The following is a 21,390-nucleotide window of genomic DNA, read 5'->3' as shown; positions in this document are numbered from 1 at the left end:
GAGAAACCCCATACAAACTTATTTTTCAACACTTCAAACTGCAGTTAGGATGAGATTTCAGAGCTGAAATATCGAAATATGTTGAATATTAAGAGTGTGTGTGTGTGTGTGTGTGTGTGTGTAGCTTATTACATCCATAATTAGTCTTCAGACAGTGTTTACTTCTCGCCATTTCGTACTCCTTGTACCAGTTGTCAAAGTTAAACTTGGAACCGTCGCTCCACATCCAAAAACCGAGCTATGGACAGAAAAAACACAAACATACATAAATTCATAAAAGAAATAGATTGATTAGTAGAATGATTTCGCAAATTAATCCTGATTATTATCACATTTATACCTAAAAGGTGCACCCCTTGTAAGGGTTTTCTTTTGGTGGTTTTAAGATCAGTCAGTAAACATCTTTTTTATTTATTTATTTATTTTTTGATGAATAAATTTTGTGAATTGCGATAATTGGTTATTGTATAAAAATATTTTTTAATAATAATTCTAAAATGTCAATACTGATATCAGGCTAACTCGCATCAGTCGGGCTCTAGCTGAAAGCTGAGTTGGATGTTGCACATACTGAAAATGAAGAACAGAATCGAGAAATGTACAGGATGAGGTAATAATACAAACTAAACTTAATGATTTCAGTACATGTACGGCATCGTGGCCACCGATCCAGGCTTCGGGGAAGTCGTAGGTGTATCCTCTGGTCAAAGACTGGATGAAGTGACTCTCCTCATAACTGTGGATCGACGCCAGGTTTGCCCCTTCAAACAGACAGTAAGCCTGCAGGTGAGAAGAGAAGTTTTACCACGCTGGATTTATTACAACATGCCAGATGTACGATCAGCTCAGCTTGATTTTGTGAAATGAAAACTGAAGCCTCCAGGGGGCGCTACCTCCATCAGTCCTCACCTCAGCTTCAACCCATGACCTTGGGCTGTTGATGAAGATGAAACAGCGTTTTCCAAAGCGGGACCAGCCGTAGGGGCAGTAGAAATCCCCGTCTACAAAAATACATTTTAAACATTTTATTGACCTTCATGCTGGGTTGCATAATTAATAATTCAATAAATGCAGAGGCCACTTTGATGAGGATTTTTTTTTGTTTTGTTTAAGACAGCTTGCATCACTTGATTGTTTAAGTTGATTGAAAAGTTTGTACATTTGAAGCAACATGTATTAATACTGTAGCCTTATTTATGTAAAGGCATCTATGAAAATGTGTTTCATTTGGAAAATCTTGATCTTCAAAGTATCTACCAATGTAGCAGACAATGGAATCACTTAAGAAAGGTACAAGTACCCCAAAACAGTACTTAAGTAAATGTACTTAAATGTAATTTTGGGGTACTTGTACCTTTACATTCCACCACAGCTGAAGAACTCAGCCCAGTAAAACGACGCTTCATGTTTAGAAAACTACAACAACAATCAAAATGTGGCACACACACACATCTAAACTTAATTCTAATCTAACCCTTTAAACCAAGTCTTAACCTTCAAACAGCCATTTGAGGTTGTGAGGACCGGTCAAATTGTCCTCACTTTACAAAAATGTCCTTACAATGTGACAAATTTGTTGTGGTCCTCATTATGTAGCAAGTATAAGCACACACACACACACACGTCCTCACTCACCACAGCGAACAGGTACGGTCCCCGGTGGCGTCCTCGTGTGCGGGATCTCCTCTCCGGTGATGATGTCGACACACCAGCAGTACCCGGTCGACCCTGGGCACTGCTGCGGGAGGAAGTTACCGTGGACGTCGCACTGCGGGACGAACAGCGTGGTGGCGCCGGGGCTCTGCTGGCTCAAGAACTCGCAGAGGCCCGTGTGTCTGGAGACGGAGGTGGAGTTGAACGGGAAGGTTCGGCTCAGGGTCAGGAGGGTGCAGAGCGTGAGAGACGCGCCAAGCAGCTTCATGGTGACGGTGATGAAACGGGAGCGTGGCCTGTCAACGCAGTTTAAGGAGCAGCGTTTTTTAACTTATGTCACAATATTCATCAACACGTGTTTGTAAAATATTTGGCTGTGGAGCCTTGGTGAGGTGCAGACTACTTTCTGGACTAGTTTTCAGGGGCAGACTTTACCAGACTTTGGCCTGCAGCTAAAAGGAGCCCTTCAAAACTGTACCTATTTTGTGAAAATGATGCAACGATATTGTTCTAAGTCATATACCTTACAATAACTTACACTCAAAATGCTAAAGTAAAGGCTCCAGTAGCCTCAAGAGTGGTAGTCTACTTAATACATTTTGTTGATAATACTACTACTTTTAGTGTTGATAGTTTCAGTTAAGTGAAAGTAAGTATTTCTACTAACTTTCTTTTTTTCAGATGTTTTATATTCAGTATTGCGTAAATTACAACAAACCCATAAGTATCCATATATATAGTTATATTCATAGAAAACATAGCAGAAGTTTTTTTTCCCCACACAAATAAAGTAAAATTCTATTCTAAGTAAAAATTTCGATTTCTAGAAGATTCTATAATCTACATGCTCGCAAAGAAATCTGCGTTCAAAATGTTTGACGCGCTCAGAATTGACACAAAGAAATTGATCACACTTCAGTTAAATAAAGGAATAATCTCCATGCACCATCCGAAGCAGACTCACCTGTTTCAGGATCTGTTGCCGCGTCGACATGTTGGTCTCCGCTGCCTCTCGGCCTTTTATCGTGCGGACCTCTGGCGCCTCTCCTGTATCATTATTTCACTTCCCACGACTTTCCTGCAGCTCGCAGATCAAATGTTAGACGAACAATGAGCATATTTATTTCCTGGATAACAGCAGACCAGCCCTGCCGGACACAGTTATTCTTTTTCAGACTGTATTGTGATCAGGGTGGGTTTTGGGTTACATCAGTTTTATATCGGCCTTTCACTTCATTGTTCGCAGTGTCTCGCTGTGTCTCGCCTTCCCATACTGTCTTGTGTGCTCTGACTCTCTAAAGCTGCTCTTATTTAAAACCTCGTATTGTGCAAATCTGGGTTACAGAGTATTTTTGCAAGTAAACACTGAGACCACTTGAGACCGGCTGCATTGTCTCATATTATCCTGCGTGCACAACATAAAGCCACTGGTTATTAATTACATTATTGATTGTCAGAGAGTAACTGATGTCGCCGCACGTCACAACAATCTGAATTTTAAGGTTTTTGGGTCACAATAAAGGATAAAGACCTTCTGACCTGCAGCTCTCTGCCTTTGTCTGTTTCTGGTAAACTAAAATCTCAAATAGAAACCGGTCTCCACCCTGACTCTGATGAAGAAACGGTGAAGACGCATGTACAAAAGAAACGCCCACAGCTCCTGCTGACAGGAGCAACTCGACTTTCAGACACTGTGGAAAAACAACAGCTTTTTGGTTATGAACAAATATTATAAAGCAAAGTTACTTATTATATATATATTACTTATTGTTCATTAGTCATGCAAACAGTTTAGAAGGAATATTGTCTTTTTTAGAATAAGGACTTGTATTTTCTATATATTTTATTGTTTTGTTTTGTTTATGAATGTTTTTGGAAGTGGGGGCATTTTGACACATAATTTGGAGTCATAATGATGCTGATCAAATATTCTTAAATTAAATGACAACAGCACAACAGTGGCTCAGGGACAGAGCTGTGTTATTTATTGTAAAAGTAATATTTAGCTTATTAGCCCTGTGACAACCACTGTTCGGCTCATATTAAATGATTTTATCAAGAATCCAGCGGAGCAGCTCTTCTGTCATCTGCACAGTTGCTCTCTTTCCAAAAGCAAAACTGAAAACACATTTGCCTTTTGAGTCCCTTGAGTGGTGATAAAGGGGAAGTGATGGTTAAAGCCAGAAAGCCAGAGACAGAGCGGAAGTCGTTGAGGCCGAGGTGTTGTACAGTGCACAGCGGTGACAGTCGATTATGTGACAGAAACCACATACAGATAAAACATTTGACTGCTTTACTTCATCTTCTGGAGTCATCCTCAGCAGAGGAGTTCAATTCAACATGACTGAACACGTAGCATTTTAGCAATAAAGTAATTTTGTTCTCACAGTTAAAGTTCAGCTGAACAACTGATTCTTACAAAAAAACTTTGACCATTTCTGTCTCACAAGCCTGAAAATCTACAAAAGATGCATTTACAATATTTTAAAGCGTTGTCGATGTAACAGGCGCACTCACACAGAACCGCCCGAAAAGCTAATTTTCATGCTCACTACCTCTTTTCACACTTAGCTCCAGCTGCCACCTCAGTTTTTACTTCCTCTCCATTCAGCCATAAAAACACTCTTCATCACATCCTCTTGTCTTTATCAGTTTGAATCAGTTCAGAGTTTCGTGTCATGATCTGGAATCAGCTCTGCAGCGGATTAGGTAAGAGAACACAGACTCACAATCACCTGAAATGTTCTTCTTTTACATGCTTTCACACCTGAAGTTTGACTGATTGTACTGTTTGACTTTTTATTGTTTTATTGCATTTAGCAGTTATGACACAGATAAACAGATAAATGACAGAATAAAGGAAGAACAAATGAGGGCAGGAAAACACAATGGATGCATAATGAGTCTGGCAGGATGCTTTAATTTATTTCTAATTTAAAGGCCATAACTTTAAACTTTATCCAGACCGCTTTTCTCATGCATGGGATGGCAAAGAAAAACAAAAATAACCCCACATGATTCACGTTGTGTTTGAACAGATGTGTATGAAGTGTTGCTTTGGCAAAGTATGTTTAGGTCGAGCCCTCACTCTGATGGACAGAACACATATTTGATCAATGCACAAACTGGTTTTGGGCACCTTGAGTATTGAATAAAATGGGAACTTTATCATCCTAAAAGTTGCTTTTTAACAAATAACAGCCCAGTGAGCGTGCATGGACGTTATTAAAATAGCTGTAAGTGAAATATCTTATTCACGCATGTTACAATATTTTGAAGCATTTAGGTGGTTTTAATCATGACAAGGTGTTCATGAAGCGATCGTAGCTTCTTAGCTGTGTGCCACCATCCACTTTTAAATAAGTCTGAATATGAACTGTGCGAACTTGACCCAGCTCGCTAACCGACAGCTAGGTAGCGTGTTTCCAGCTGGCTAGCGTGTAAGAGCCGGCTCTTAATGCTTGTCTAAATGTCTAAATGGAAGCAAAACACTGAAGCGGGTTCAGAAATCTGCTGGACATAGACTATTACACAGGTGCTTTTGGTATGTGGGCAGCCACATACATGTAGTGTGAGAGTGCTGGCAGCCTTCGGTACAGGATGTATGACTGGACTGGAAAATATTGAAGGCTTCCTCTTTTATCGAAGCCACTTCCTCGCTGGGACGATTTCACTTCTGTGGCCGGTCTCTGACTTCCTGCTGCTTAATGATTCTGACTCCCTCTCACTCTCTTGCTTTTTTACCCTCTTCCTCGCTTTGCTGTCTGATTATTTCGTCCACTCGGTCGCTCTTTCTCTTCCCTCCTTGTTTCCATCACCTCAGGTTTTGTGTTTTTTCCCCCAACAGTATGGGACAGCCTACCAACCTTTACTTCACCTTCCTCTTCCTCCTCCTGTCTCCCTGCTGGGGTCATCAGAGGTCAAACCCAGATGGCGAAAGGTCATCCTGCGACCACTGTGACCTTCGGCTCTCCTGTAACTGCTCCTATGGCGGATTCACCCACATCCCCGTGGTAACAGACCGTGCCCTGAGTCTTGACCTCTCCTTCAACAACATCACTGTGGTGACCGCTGATGACCTGAAAGGCCACAGAGGACTGAGGGCTTTGAGTCTCCATGGTAACGCTGATGGATCAGGCTACAACAAGCCGTGTCTGTAAAAACAAAACAAAACAAAAATTAGATTATACTTGTGCTTAAGTTGATAGTTACTAATATATTGAACAAAAAAAAAAGCTCTGACAAAGCACCAACAGCAAAGACAAGCAGGCATGTTGAATAATATAATGTACATATATGTAAGTACATTATATGTGTGTATATATATACAAAGAAGCAATTTGATGTAATTAATATACGGTTGTAATAACTATAAAACTGACATGACAATCTCACCTCCATTAGCAGCTGTTCCAGAGCTTTTGATCACATCCATGAGCTTCATCAGTAGATGGAGTTTGCACAGTCATCGAGGTATTGAAGATGGACAAACGTCAAATTTTTCTGGGCACTTTCAGGGCTTCTCGTCCCTGTTGTGTTGCGTCTAAGGTCAAGGATGAACTTCACAAACTCAGCTTTTAAGCCAATGTGCACATGAGGGAAGTTTCAGGGAGCTTGATCTGGAGAACAGCGCCAAAGTAACTGAAAGCACATCTGGATCTGCTTTATGGTTCAGTTTGGAAACCACCATCTGAAGTGCTGACGCGACAATAAAGACGATGATAATAACAACACTGATATGATAACGGCAATAATAATAAAAATGCTAAACAATGATGACAATAAAATCATAACAACGATAACCATAATCAATGCAGCGATAACGACAATGAACCGTAATAACTGCAACAATTTCAATAATGCCAACAACTGCAAAAACAATAACAATGACAATAATCAACAATATCAACAATCACAACCATGATGACAACAACGATAGTTACAACTTCAAAAATTAGAATGAATGATGGTCAGTGGTCCAAGGATGGACCCCTGTGGAAGCCCCGATAACATGTTTGTCAGAATCTAGGTTGTGTTTATATGTATTTCTTGCTGCCTTCCAGGCAACAGACTCGCTGTGATCCATCCATCAGCATTTGACCCTCTGTGGAGCCTGGAGGAGCTAGATCTGTCTGACAATCAGCTGACTGCTCTCAGCCATAAATGGTTTCGCAAGCTAGGAGCTCTGCAGGAGCTCAACCTGCTCAACAACCCATACAGGTAAAGAACAATGTAAAGAGCGAGCAGAAACCTCCACGCTGCAGATAATGTTCAGGTGTCCACATCCATCTTCTCTGCCCACCTCTCCTCCAGCTGCCTGGGCTCTCCTCCACTGTTGCAGAGTCTGGTCTGGTTGAGGAGGCTGAAGTTTGGAGGTCCCGCTCTGGAGGAGCTGAAGAGAGGAGATCTTTTTGGAGTCACTCAGTTGGAGGAGCTAACTGTGCATGCCAACAACCTAATGAGGTTTGAGGGTACTGGTCTCGTGTGTGTTGTTGCATCCTCACAAAGAAAGGAAACCCTTTAAATTAACTGAAGTCTGTATCTATCAGATTTTTGAAGCTCTAACGATGGTGACTCCTAGTGGTGGCACTGCGGAGAATTTGGCAGTAGTAGTAAAATCCTGTGTGAATCCTGAGATGTGACTTGATGTGTATGCAGATGACTTTTATTTTGCAAATTCAGCAAATGATGTGCATTTGTTGGGGACTGTTTTCAACTGTGGATTAATCCACATTTGGTGCTCTAGTATTCCGGTCAGCAGGTATTGGGTGGGATTGGGTCAACGTAAACTACAGTGTGTGTGCTGCTATTCCCTTCTTTTGCTCTACCTTTGACTCACTCCTGCCTCTTTCTCTGTCTGCAGATATGAGTCCGGTGCTCTGGCAGACATTTGGCCGTTGGGTCGTGTCACTTTGAGCCTCCACGGCCCATTTTTAACAAATGCAGCCATGGCCTCAGCTGTGCTCAACGACGTGACGTACCCTGAGACACATATCGTTCTAGAGGACCTCCAACTGTTTGGGAATCAGTCTGTTCAGCCCCTGAAAGCAGCAGCCAGGAGGAGAGTCAGGTCTGACCAAAACCTCCTCTTCTTCTGTTTTAGTATTCATGCAGAATTCCTTTTGAAGCACCAGTGAAACATGTTGCTATGTCAGTGTTAGCAAAAGATCCTCGATCAAATGCTTCTGGGGCTAAGAGTGCAGTCACTTTCATAAACACTTCAAATCAACATTCAAGCGTAATTATGAACGTGAAACTACTAATACTAACACTAATGCAGCCACTAAGAAACAAATAAATAAATCATTTTGGCAACCAGTCACCCCTTTATAATGCCATTCTTCAGGTGCATTACCTTGCGTAACCTTTCTGTGAACGATGAAGCCATTGTTGACTTCTTGGTGGTGTTGGATGGAGTGCCGCTCACCTCCTTGTTGATGGACAACGTCACACTGATAGGCACGGGCAGGTAGGAAACCAACGTGATCAGTGCTGCAAATTTAGCAAACTGTGGTGCTAGATCTGGTAACTTTTAACAACTCTGTAGTAGTAAAACTCCTGACTTTTTGCACATACATTAAAGGGATAGTTGATGTTTACAAGATACTTGTTTGCACGCACGGTGCTCTTATATGTAGCTATGGCTCTCTGGACTGACGGCGCTCAGTGAGATGCACCTGGCAAGTCGCGTGTTAAACGTTAATACGGAACGTATGTTTACTGACAACGTATTTCCACCAAAATAGGGAGCCTTGTACTGTACTATACACTCAGACTAATTACTACAGCATTAGTCAACTTTTTATGGTCATGTTTAGGCACTGACATCACGAACAGGGTTTGTTGCCTAAATCTAACCACAGTCCAATGTGAACCACATTTTACATAGAGTTCAGATTTTTTTGGAACCAGGCTTGCAGTAGTTTGTTGTTTTTCTGTTGGTGTTAGGTGGGAGAAAGCCAGCATGACCAATCATGACAGCTTCGACGAGTTCCACTTACAAAACATTGTGGTGCTGAATGTCTTCAAGTTTGTCTCATTTCTACAGCTGGGATTTCTGCTGAAGTATCCCAGAAAGGTGTCCGTCATAAATGGCAAGGTAAACAACAAGGTGTTGTTTGTCACAAGTCTGTAAGACCATACATACAAAAACAGAATGAAAAGGAATTTAAAATCTGTGAGTAATATGAACTGAAAGGAATCACAAGGTAAGGTTCAGATTTCAATATTAGGGAGAACTTCTACCTTAAACCCTAGATCCCAAAAGTCTTTTGAGATGTAAAGAAAATGTTTTCCTATGCCTATGCGCTGCTTCAGTGCACAAGCAAAACTTGGAATTCTGAATTCTGTCAAGAACACAATTATTCAATTATTCTGTCTTGTGTGTCACCAGTTTGATAGAGTTGCTTGGACAACTCAAGGGGCCAGGCATAGTTCAGACACGTCTAATGCTGCAGATGTTTTTAGACAGAGATTACTGATAAGAAGTTGGAAAATTAATAAAAATTGTCAACTGGTGAATGTATGGATATGGATGAAACAGGGTTACAGTGATGTAAGAACTAGTTCATTAGCTTTGGACATCAGAAATAAAAAGTGTGCTACAGTTGCTACGATCTGGTCATAGGATGGTGAAATGTGGTTGTCACAGAGAGTGGGGGTGTGATATTGTTCAAGTACGGGGAAAACCCAATCACATAAAATTTTATTCCAATTCACTGGACAAACAGTGCAGCCAATTTAAGGCTGACTTCTACCCTCAGGTGTTTGTGATGCCCTGTGACACGTCCAGCCTCCTAAAGAACCTGCAGTACCTGGACCTGTCTGACAACCTGTTGACTGACCTGACTCTGGAGGAGACTCTGTGCCACGGACGCGGGACACTGAAGGACCTCCGAGTTTTAAACGTCAGCGGAAACGCTCTGAAGGTGCCTGCATTAAACTTAAAGGAAAAACTTTTGTTTTTGTTTTTTTTGCATCAGTTATAAGATTTAGCTACAAGGAAGTTCAGCCAGCACAAAAAAACAAGCGATCCCAGGTTGTTGTTACTATTACTCAATTTATGATGCAGAGCAATTTCCAGAGCGATTCACCAGTTTTCACAGGTTGAGTGAGTCAGTAGAACTTACCAACCTATGTAAAATCAGTGTAGAAATAAAAAGAATACCTTTAAAGATTTAGTTTGAAGATGAAATGTCCTGCTCTCTAAAGACTTGTCTGTCTCTGTCCCTCTGCTGTCCAGTCTTTGTCCATGGTGAGCCGGCTGGTAGTGAAGCTCTCCAAACTGACCCATCTGGACATCAGCAGGAACGGCTACAGCTCCATGCCCCAGGGCTGCTCCTGGCCCTCCACCCTGCGATTCCTAAATATCTCCAGGGCTCAACTTACAACCATCACCTTCTGTCTACCGGCAACTCTGGAGGTACTGAGAGTTACCTATGGGGCAGTAATGTGGACACCATCACAACAAAAATAGTATGAATAAAACACTTTTACCTTGTACTGTATCATGTAAAGGTGTTGGATCTGAGCAACAATGATCTCAACCAATTCATTCTGCTCCTGCCTGCTCTGAGAGAGCTTCACCTCTCTGGGAACAAGTTTCTGAGGCTGCCCATTGGATGGCTTTTCCCAAATCTGCAAACACTGACCATACAGGTAAGGACCAATCACATCTCACTTCTTTTGTCAGTCATCTTTGCATCTCCCGTTGTGACCCCTCCTTGTTCCCCCACAGTCAAACACCCTGAACATGTTCGGCCGTTCAGATCTCCAGTCATACAAACGACTCCGGAGCCTCCAGGCGGGTCAGAACAAGTTTGTCTGCTCCTGCGACTTTGTCAACTTCTTCCAGTCGGACATTAAAGGAGGTGGAGTGCATTTAACAGATAGAGAGGAGAGCTACATCTGCGACTCTCCTCTCCACCTGCAGGGGGAAGCAGTGGGTCGAGTCCGCCTCTCCGTTGTGGAGTGCCACCCGGTTTTGTTTGTGTCTGTGAGCTGTGGGGTGGCACTGCTTGTTGCCATTCTGGTGTGCGTCCTGCTGTGGCGCCTCCATGCGTTCTGGTACCTCAAGATGACGTGGGCGTGGCTGAGGGCCAAGCGTAGCTGCCGGCGCCGGCGGCGACACAGAGATAGAGCCGGTTCAGAAGAACTGCTGTGCTTCGACGCCTTTGTGTCCTACAGTGAGAGAGACGCTAGCTGGGTGGAAAACTTCTTGGTTCCAGAGCTGGAGGAGCCAAGGTAATGTCAAAAGTTTGGTGGGGGGTTGTCTTGTACTTTATAACATTATTAGGGTTGTGTAGTCTGTTTGTTAGGTAGCAGGATATCTCAAAGGTACAGAGCTACAAGAACTTTTATCAAATTTTTTTTTAAAAAGTTGAAGCAAATTAGAAGTATGCAAGTTGTCAGTGCCCTGTACTTTCACAGCTGAGCCATTTGCCTCTCCCAGCACACTGAACCCCAGCTACCACAAACAGTCCAAACCTGAGGGGAAACATATAACCTGCTGTCTGGTTTATACTCCAACAGGGACAGTGATGAAGACTCTGTGAATCCCAGAAATCCCCGGCCTCTGACCCTGTGCCTGCACAAGCGGGACTTCCTTCCTGGACACTGGATTGTGGACAACATCATGAGCGCCATGGAGCGCAGTCGGCGGACAGTCTTTGTCCTCTCCGAGAATTTTGTCCAGTCCGATTGGTGCCGCTATGAGCTGGACTTCTCCCACTTCTGGCTCTTTGATGGAAACGCTTGTGGAGATGCAGCCATCTTGATCCTGCTAGAACCGCTGTCCAAGGACGATATCCCCAAACGCTTCTGCAAACTGCGCAAACTCATGGGCTCCACCACCTACCTGGAGTGGCCTCAGGAGGAGGAGAGGACTGGGGAGTTTTGGAGGAGTCTCCGCAATGCTTTGAGGGGAGAGGAAGAGGCTGACTGAGAGGGGAAAGACCAAATAAAGAGGAGAAAGTCAGCGTACAAAAACAAGATGTAAGATGAATATTGAACAACAGCAGCAGCAGAAAAGGGTCAGGAAAGAATAAGAATTGAAGACGAGGAAATGGTTTCAGTACGCTCCAGATGAAGCTTGTTGTATCATCAGTGTCTGAAACCTGCCTCCCAACTCCCCCCTGTCTAATGCTGGATTCGGGGGAGGGCAATCACATCATGCAGTGTTGCTTTTGAAATGACCAGTTTGTGTCAGCTTGCATTTGCTCATCATAAATAAATGTTGTTTCTTTGTTTTGAAACCGGAATGATCTGCATTAGTCAGTCTAGTTTCTAGATTCAGGAGATTGGTCAACTGTGTTTGTTTAAATGATATGTAAATAATAAGAAAACAGCGTAGATTAAATCACATAGATGTCATCGTCTCTTTTTAAATTGCCGGTTACTTTCTCAGTTTTTTCATTGAATGCATTCAATATTTGTTACCATAAAAATTCGACATGACTGATGAGAATGCAGCTCTAACAACAATTAATAACATCCTTTGTAATAATCTTAATCATGTTTTCTTATTCTGATAATAAGGAATATAAAAGCTGTAATAAATTTTAAACTTTTATTACAAGTGAAGAAGATGTGCTGCACCTTTAATCAGATCATTTGCTGGTAGTGCGGTAAAATGGCCATTTGGGGGAGCTGTTGGTTTGTCTCTTCTGTTTGAAGACATTGTCAGTGTTCATGAAACTAATTCTGGCAACAATAAACAGCTTCAGTACTTGTGTGAGGTCGGGAAAGGAACAGCTTCCAGCTATGACTGTTTACTGAGGCTTGCAGAAACTCTTTTTGGTGCGTTTTTTCGGGTCTAAGGGGACTCACAACAGTCAACTTAAAAGAAAAGGATCAAAACCGATCCAGCAGAACCAGCTTATTTACTCCACACATTCTTCCACCTTTTAAAAACCTGGTTTCTATATCATCCACAATGCATCACAAACAGTTCAGTCTGAGATTTAGGTGTGTTACGCTAGCATCCGAGCTAGTCCAGCACAAAAGTAAACTAAGTGCCTGCTCAGGGACCCAATACCTCTCCAACCCAATTAGGGCCCCCATGTCAGTGGACAGACCATGTTGGTGGATGGATTCACCGACAATCAATACTCATGCTGTTACAGTATGATATGATGTTAAAAAAAAAAACATGATGGCACCTCTAAATGCAAGTATTCCTCCAGCGCTGCCAAAAGAAAATGTGCGGAATTTACAAGAAGGGACAAATATTTAAGGGTTTGTCATGGACATCATAAAGTTTCCCCTTCATCAAATACTCAAGTCTGGAAATACATTTAAATTACAATTGCTGTTGTTGTAAACTGTGTCACTTTTTGTCACATTGTTCATTAAAACTTTACTTCTTTCAGAAAATAGTGAAAATGGTGAAATCAGCAGCAACGTAGCGCCCACTGAATGGATTGCAGGAATGTTCTCGCTACGTCACGGCAGTACAAGCAAAAAGGTTGTCATGTAGTCCTCAGAAAGCAAATAAGACTTTTATGAGATTTGAAAGCTTTATTGATCCCCAGCAGAGAAAATAATTTGCCACCAAGTCAGCTCCACAACTCTCAAACAATACATTCAAAGTACACAGCAAGTAACACCATAAAAACCACTTGAGTCATGATTAACAGAGGAAATTGGGCTATGGATATTCAATCAATCAATCAATCAAACTTTATTTCTACAGGTCCTTCCAACATCCAAAAAGGAGCACAAGGCGCTTAACACAGAAGAATAGATTCAACAAATAAATAAAAAATAATAATTTAAAGTAAAAAGAATTTTAAAAACACGCAGTCAGAAGGAGATGAAGCATTAAACGCCAGGCGGTACAAGTGCGTTTTAAGATGATTTAAAAACATTAAAATCGGAGACAGTCTGCAGCTGTGGTGGAAGAGAGTTCCAGAGCTTAGGGCCGTGAAGGGCAAAAGAGTGGCCCCCATACTTTTACCCCTGGGGACAACCAAGGAGATGTGGCTCGCTCTTTGATGGAGGCAGGGGCCCGTCCATTTCTGGCCATGAACACAAACAGCAGGACTGGACTCTTAAAGTGTTAAAACAGTCAGGAAAGACATTTTGAAGAGAGGTTTCGATGGAATGCAACAGAGAAAATAATGAACTGCACCCAGTTTGAACAAAAAATGAAGAACACCAGTTAAAGGTAGTTCTGTTCTGTGTGGCCAGGTGTGTTCTCATAACTTTAACGCTTTCTGTTCATTCAAAGTCAACCTCCACTGACTCATCTGAGTTTGAGCCCTCATCGGGGTCTGCTGGCTCAGCAGTGTCAGCTCTGTTGGTATCGAGCACCTTTTTTAAGTAGTGATTACGCTTTGCTTCTTCCTCAACTCTCCCTAACAGCTCCACATCTCCACTTTTCTTCACCATTTTCACAAAGTGTTCAAATATAGCGAGCAGGGGGTGGGCGAACTCTATCACACTGTCTGTCTGTTTTTGAAACTCGTAGGTATATCCTGCAGTGTGCAAACCAAACACTCGACCAATAGCATCAAACACTGGGGAGCCAGAGGAGCCATGATACATGAAAGTGTTGTAGGTCACCACTTTTTCTGCACCGTTTCCACCCATCATTATGTTTTCAATGCCTTGATCTTTTATAATGTTTTGGATTTTGTAGACAATGAAACAGCTGTACTGATGCAAATGATCGCGTACAGCCTGCTGCCTCTTTGCTTTCTCAATGATACACGTAGGATCCATTTTTTTCACTCCTCCCGCTGGGTGGCCGATAATACAGGCTTCACCGTTTGAAGGCACTGGACCGAAGAACTTCAGGAGTCCTGGCGGCACCTTCATTTTCTTTGTTTGTGTTGTCTGGTTGGGTTTCTGACCCTCAGGGTTGAGCTCAAGCACGGCATAATCGAGCTCGCCCTGGCTGTACCAGATGTTACGGTGAGCTAGCTGGAAGTAGTAGTAATTCACATGTGGCTCAGGATCCTCGTGGTTAAACAGAGCAAACACGTTTATGCCCTCTTTCAGCCTGTCTCCTTCAACGCAACCTTTGAACAGATGTGCGTTAGTCAAGATGAAGTTGTCGAACAACACGAAGGCGGTGCCCTGACAAACATTCTCCACGATCACTTTGCAAACTGACTCGCCCTGTTTCAGCAGCTTCCTGACTCTGTGAACTTCACTGAATGACTGTTGGATCTTTCCAAAGTCTTTCCTCCGCAGGTTCAGTGTGTCCTCATAGGAATTATTAGCGAATCTACTCTCCATCAACTCCTTCAGAGCTGGAAACTGCTGACGCAGTATTTCATAAATCTCTTCAGGGTCCTGACTGCTGCCGCTCTTTGCCATCGCTGCTTTGACACTGGGGTGTGCGACATTTAAGGCTGCCACTGTGCTACAGTTATTATCCTCCTGCTGATTTCCATCACTCCCTCTCCGTGGAAGACAAACCTTGAACTCTCTTTGGTCGAGGTTGTCAACCTTTTGTGTACGTTCGATGATGCAGTTTGGATTGTCGTTCTCAGACAGAGTGAAGTTGCCGAGCTCATCAATGAAGCGACCGTCTCGCTTCAGAGCCTCTTCCACAGTCATCCCCTTCTCCCCATAAACACACAGATACTTGAACTGTTTGACAGCTTGGTTTCTGAAAAGCTTCTTTTTCTTGGTGTGTAGCCCTCCCACTGTATCAATGTAGAAGACAGAATATTTGTCCTCTGAATGTATCGCGCTGTAGTGTTGGCCTTGGGCCTGTTCGACCTTTTCTGACTCACATGATATGATAAGACACTCACCTTTCGGGATGCAAGAACAAGGGAAATGTGTTGCAACAATATATTTCTGATCCCCTTTACCCAGCTGAATCACAATGTTTTCATCTGAACACTTCTTCATCTTCTTGTTGTAGCTTTCGGTTGATTTCATGGCCTGCAGCACGGTCCAAGGCTGATCACAGTCAATGTGGTATTCATTACGGTCAGCACGGCTGAATTTCACCGTGAAACAATGCAGATATCCATCCTGCAGGAAACCAGAGTGAGACAAAAAAACTCACAAGTCCTTGTTTGTGTAATGAAAATGCAGAATTGTTGTGCACGCAGTGTGTCGGTCAACTCACTGTGGACTCAGCATTGTTCTCCTTCTTCACTTTCACGTGTGTCACATCCTGCAAAATGAGAGAAGGATTTAGAGTTTCTGGACTAAAAACAATGGGCCTCATTCATGAAGTGTTTGCATGCACAGTTTATCTTAAAAGGTAGAGTTTTAGGTGGTCATAGAGCTATAGAATGATGTTTCTAAGAGTGTTTGAATTTTGTACTAATGCACAAAAACACATACATACATACATAAATACATACTGTACAGCACAAAGTGCATAAAACTCATTATGATGGTCTCTTAAGTTAAAAGGCTCTTGGCGGAGGATCATGTACTTTTCCTCCATGTGGCATGAAACGTTGGGACACCTCGACTTACGAAGGCAGTTTGTAAAGACAGCTAACAGCAGAATTCGAGGTATAAACTCAGTGTGCATGCATAGGATTATATCACTAAATAAGGCTGCAAGTCCTGCTCCCTGTCCTTCAGCTATGACACATCCACTGGGATAAAATCAGTTGCAGATGTTTTTGCTCAGGGGTTGGTGGAGCAAACCAGAGCAAAAAGGGGAGCGAATATTGGACTCACACTGATCAGGAGGTGAGGAAGGGGACTGAAATAAGCTTCCACTTTGCTGTTGTTTGAGTGTCAGCTGCTGGAGTGTCAGTCATATCGAATACCATGAAATGTTTTATTCATGACAGATCCACAACAGCACTCAAACTTCAGCTTCTCTTAAAAACATCTCGAAAACTTCCTTCTGTTTTATTGTCACAGGACTCATGAACCGTTTCACAGTGACGTAAGAGCTCACCTGAGGGGCTGCAGCTCCACGTGGCCGAGAGGCTGCAGCTCCACCTGGCTGAGTACTCTGTGTGGTGTTCGAGCCGCAGGAGTCATGATAGTCCTAAAAAAAACGTGAAGAAACTTAGAAACCGGTTGGACAGGCTGCAGCTAATTCTGCACACAAAGGGCTTAAAGGGCAAGTGTGGAGGATTTAGTGGCATCTAGTGGTGGGGTTTCAAATTGCCACCACCTGAACACCCCTCGCTTTTGTTCCAAGCGTGTGGGAGAACCTACAGCGGAAGGAGTTTGGTTTGTTAAATATTGGCAGTTAAATCTAGTCTGTGGATTAGGCCTCCACCGTCAGCACCCTCTAAACTTTCTACCCCCTACCTGAACCAAGGTTTGTATTCCCACCCCGCTTTTATTGGTGCAGTTGGTGAGAGGCAGGGGTAGATGATGGTAGTGCGGCACTTGGCAGTTACATGTGGCATCTAGGCCTGTGGTAGCATTGTAGCAGCTAACAATAGCTAAAGCGGTGGTAGTATGATAGTATCTTAGCAGTTAGCATTGGCATTTAGCAGTTAGCATTAACATTTTCGGTGAATCTAGCTGTATTGTCTTCTTCTGTTCTTCTTAGCGGTTAGCATTAGCATTAGCTAAATGGTAGCATCGGTACTGGCCACTACCTGGAGCATCTCTGGGTCAGTTGAACGTGGCGGTGCTGTTTGGATTGTGTAGGAACAGTGTGAACTGGCACTAGGGGAGGGGTGACTCTGGGACGCCGGAGTTCACCGCCTAACCTCCTGGAGGTGTCGTGGGACTAAGTAGGCGAAACACCATTGAAGGGAGGTTTCCACCTGATGACCCCCAGAGACTTGTTAGGAATCAATCTAAACTAATGAAAACATACCTCTGAATATTATATTCCATTTCTGCCGTATATTCTACCAATAGATCCCCACACTGGTCCTTTAAGCACTGATTACTGAACATGGTTATTATCTGAGCTCTTACTTACACTTTTCTTGAAAAAGGACCTGATGTCCTTCGTGTTTTGCTTTTTGGAAGGCATAGTCACCTACTAAAACAACAACAATACAGTTAGTTTATGTTAAAATGACATGTTTATATATGTATGTGTATATATATATACACACACACACACACATATATGTGTGTGTATATATATATATATATATATATATATATATATATACATACATATATACATATATGTATATATACATGTTTATTGTCCAATAATTTTGTTTTACATTAACAGACACTGAGCAGGCTACAGGCAGTATTCACTACAGTATAAGAAGAAAGTGGAAGTGAACGCTGAGCTGTGACATCATCAGATATAAAATGGCTCTTCCTGAGATGACTCACCTTGGCACAGACAGGCTCTGGTGCTTCACCCAACCCAACACTCAGCGAGTGGTTGACTGCAGTCGTACAGCTGAGATATCGACTGTCTACAACACATATGAAACGATGACGGTCAAAGTTCTAGACATAGACCAAAGAAATCAATTCAATTTGAATGAATGCAAAAAGGATATTCATGAGTCTAAACAACATTTTCAGACGTGTTTCTAATATTTACATCGTCCAGTAGCTAAAAGTTCCTACAGACGTAGTTCTACAGAACCTTTCTGGGGACTTGAGGAACTGAAATCTTTAAATATTTAAGATCTCTTTTTCCTGCCGCTTCATCACCGGCGACTGATTGTCTGATCAGTTTCAGCGCGTTCTGTTTTAGTCGTACAGACTCGTCTCTCAGGTCACAGCAGTTCAAGATATTTTGTCGGTTTTTGTGTTTCTAATCTATTTAGAAAAATCAGACCACATAAATCAGACCACAGAAACTGAGCGTCTTACCTCGACTGTCGTCGAACGGCTGTGGCGGGTAAAGTTTGAGTCCAAGCAGGAAGAGGCGCTGGGCGGGTCTTGGTTCTTGCTCTCTTTTTATGTTAACCCTTTAGACTCACAGTATAACAACCAGAGCTAATCCACGACGCAGTATTCCCAAACAAGTCCCAAAATATTCAATTTCAGCATCTCAACCAGATGCCAGTAAACAGAGAAAATGTGCCAGAGTCACCCGAAAGACCAACATTTCACTGCTTTTATACGCTGAGTTGATGCACTTTGAACTAAACATCCTGAGATATGAGATGAATTATGAGATGCTGCCTGACGTCTGCCATCCGCGACATTTCTTAGTATGTGCGTGTACATTTTTAATAATAAGACGTACAGAAACAGAACATCCATTATGAGCTGATTGATAAAAGACTTTCATCGCTTTTGATTCGTAACATGTTGACTGACACCCTCCTGGTACTTTGCACGTCCATTATTAGATGTGTGTAAATACAAACACAGGAAGCTGTCTCAGAAACGTGAACGCTGCACATGCGTGGAAAGCTCTGGAAAACGCTGCAGCGGCGCCAGAAATGTCCAGTGAGTGATGCTGAGTCATGGTGTTAAAAACAAGAGGGAACAGAGAAAGTTAGAGTGAAACATATCATATCAACAAACAATTGTAACATGATGATATGATAAAATGATTAAAAAAAAAAAATCATTTGAAAGGGTTTAAATAGTCTCATTGAAAGACGTACCACCGTCCAGGGACAGAGAGGACAGTCAGTGGAAGTGTTGGGATCCAGCACTTCCTGCAGGATTCTCCACAGATCATCTGACCTCTTGTTTTACGGATTGTTCCGATCTCTCTCACTCAACAAACAGTAGTCGCAGCGTCTCTAGAGAGCAGTAATGGTTCGTACCAAAGCATCACTATCCAAAACTGACAGCTCCACAGTGTCCCCCTCCCCTCAGGTTAAGAGGCACTCTCACATCAATAACATTACCCGGTCTGCCTATTTCCATTACGCAACATCAACCGTCTCCGTCCCTCTCTCCCCCCTCACACCACTGCTATCCTGGTCCACAGCCTCGTCACTTCCCGTCTTGATTGCTGTACTTCACTCCTTTTCGGTGTCCCTCACAAGTCCCTCCATAAACTTCAACTGGTTCAAAACTCTGCAGCCCGCGTCATCACCAAGACCCCCTCCTCTCACCATATTACTGAAAACTCATCTGTTCCAGACTGCCTTCTGTCTGTAACTCCACTTCTCCTTGTAGCTTCTTTTGACTGGATGGGATTTAATTATTGTGTTTGTATTTGTCTTGTGTTATTTGTGTTTTACCTGCCCTGTAAAGAGTCTTTCAGTGTTCTGAAAGGCGCTTCTAAATAAAATGTATTATTATTATTATTAATGGTCCTGTCAGCCCAGTCTTTCTATTATAAGGTCAGAGAAAGGATCCCCTTCGTCAGGAGTTTCTGTTACAGTCCTGCAGCCTTTCCAGGTCCTCACCGGTCAGTCCACGGGTTTAAACTGTCTCTGGGGTGACGACTTGACCTCAGAGCAAGCAGAGGGGCCGCCGCCTCTGTGTGATGAAGTCCTGGACCTGCGGCGTCCACTACGCGTCTCAGCTCGTCCCCGTCGGCCGAACGCAAGCTCTGTGAAGACCAGGTCTGCTGCTGCCCTGCACATCCACCCCAGCCCCCCTGGGTCAGAGGCTCTCCCAGAAGCTCAAACAGTGGAGGCCTCCAGCCTGGTCCATCTCAGACAGACCTGTGCTCTAAAAACCAACAAACGTACAAAATAAGGATGAGGCACTGAACCCAAACCTGTTACTCTTCTTAGCCGCCACTTCCACTGGGCCAACTCCCTCCCCGTCCTTCTGTACAGTCCCAGCATCTTCCAGATGAACACCCCCGGTATTTAAAGCCCCCCATGCCCTCCAGTTTAACTCTCCTGGCAGCTGAGGAATCAGCGCAGACCAACGTCCATCTGCTCTCCTCACTCTTTTCACAATTCACCTCTGAACGTTTCCACGACCTGCTCTCGTCTTCCTCTTGATGAAAACATCGCACTAAAATCAGGTGAAAACATTTGTTCAACACTTCGCTCTGAGTTCAGCAGGAGACAGATGCCGAGGGAAACGACCATGAACGCAACACCAGCAGCACGAGTGTAACTGCCATCAAATTACAGAAGACGAAGAATCCCTTTAAGTCAGTGTGTGATGACTTCAGGCCAACGCTGTTCAAGGCTGACGAGGGTCTGGTGGGTCAGGGTGCACCTTTTAAATGTGTGTGTGTCAGGTGATGATCTTACCACAGAGCAGTGTGTCCACCAGAGGCTGAGCAGACTCTGGGTTCGGGTTCAGAGGGTCCTCATGTCATGGGGTTGCTGGATCTTCTCTGCTGGATCTCCCACACAAATGAAGGACCACTCACACACGAGCTTACAGTCTGTCCTGTCGTCTTCTGTTTGATCTGTTGGTGTTCGTCATCATACTGGAGCACAACAAAATGCAATCACTGCGTCAGTTCACTTAGCCGGCAGACACGAGGAGGACGTGATTATCAGCTCGACGTTAAAGGTATTTCACGTTTCTCTCAGCGACGTAACTTTACTCTGAAACTGGTCGCAACTTTCCAAATCCTACGATGACGAGGGCTTGAACCTCCTTCACCACACTAGGATGTGTAATGTAGAGGTCAGACCTCTAGCTGCAGGTAGCCTACCGGTAGTAGGCTTCATTCAGGATTCTGATAACATGTTTTTAGGGGTTCGGTTGTATCGCCTCGTGGTCGTTTTTTTTAAATCAGTCCTTGTGTTGCCGGGATTTTTGTTTTGTAGAACGAAGGAGGAAAAACCCTGTTTTAAAAAGTACAACGCATGCAGCATATACGTATATATACATAGTACATGGAGTATGCTAGAGTTCCAGTCCAGAGACAAAAGCAGCCAAGATGAATGTGTAGAAAAATACGTTTTCTGACACACTGATGAGGTTTTA

General features: G+C 43.2%; 3 protein-coding genes across 4 annotated transcripts; 1 reads left to right on the top strand and 2 right to left on the bottom strand.

Moving 5' to 3' along the window:
- Positions 1 to 33: 33 nt before the first annotated feature.
- LOC121626995 (galactose-specific lectin nattectin-like) lies at positions 34 to 1,921 on the bottom strand. The gene is made up of 5 exons (XM_041965755.1): positions 1,636 to 1,921; positions 910 to 1,001; positions 646 to 780; positions 133 to 238; positions 34 to 38 (listed from the first exon to the last, which is right to left on the bottom strand). The coding sequence occupies exons 1-5, from the start codon at positions 1,919 to 1,921 to the stop codon at positions 34 to 36; spliced, it is 624 nt and encodes a 207-aa protein (XP_041821689.1).
- A 2,360-nt stretch (positions 1,922 to 4,281) lies between these two features.
- LOC121626326 (toll-like receptor 2 type-2) lies at positions 4,282 to 12,388 on the top strand. The gene is made up of 12 exons (XM_041964777.1): positions 4,282 to 4,362; positions 5,501 to 5,772; positions 6,717 to 6,873; positions 6,967 to 7,116; positions 7,517 to 7,723; positions 8,000 to 8,122; positions 8,602 to 8,752; positions 9,417 to 9,581; positions 9,896 to 10,075; positions 10,171 to 10,311; positions 10,391 to 10,896; positions 11,185 to 12,388. Exons 2-12 carry the CDS (start codon positions 5,502 to 5,504, stop codon positions 11,594 to 11,596), a joined length of 2,463 nt encoding a protein of 820 aa, XP_041820711.1. The 5' UTR covers positions 4,282 to 4,362; position 5,501; the 3' UTR covers positions 11,597 to 12,388.
- A 773-nt stretch (positions 12,389 to 13,161) lies between these two features.
- LOC121626332 (serine protease FAM111A-like) lies at positions 13,162 to 18,469 on the bottom strand. 2 transcript variants are annotated; one of them, XM_041964789.1, is made up of 6 exons: positions 18,394 to 18,469; positions 17,902 to 17,987; positions 17,528 to 17,587; positions 16,538 to 16,630; positions 15,743 to 15,790; positions 13,162 to 15,645 (listed from the first exon to the last, which is right to left on the bottom strand). In XM_041964789.1, the coding sequence occupies exons 3-6, from the start codon at positions 17,579 to 17,581 to the stop codon at positions 13,873 to 13,875; spliced, it is 1,968 nt and encodes a 655-aa protein (XP_041820723.1). In that variant the 5' UTR covers positions 17,582 to 17,587; positions 17,902 to 17,987; positions 18,394 to 18,469; the 3' UTR covers positions 13,162 to 13,872. The 2 variants fall into 2 exon arrangements, with proteins under 2 accessions (XP_041820723.1, XP_041820721.1); XM_041964787.1 differs by having other exon boundaries at positions 17,528 to 17,590; positions 18,394 to 18,468.
- Between the last annotated feature and the right edge of the window lie 2,921 nt (positions 18,470 to 21,390).

The sequence above is a fragment of the Chelmon rostratus genome, chromosome 23 (genome assembly GCF_017976325.1).
Source record: "Chelmon rostratus isolate fCheRos1 chromosome 23, fCheRos1.pri, whole genome shotgun sequence".
Taxonomy (NCBI): Eukaryota; Metazoa; Chordata; class Actinopteri; order Chaetodontiformes; family Chaetodontidae; genus Chelmon; species Chelmon rostratus.
The sequence above is the reverse complement of the archived record's forward strand: the minus strand, read 5'-3'. Positions and strand labels throughout refer to the sequence as shown.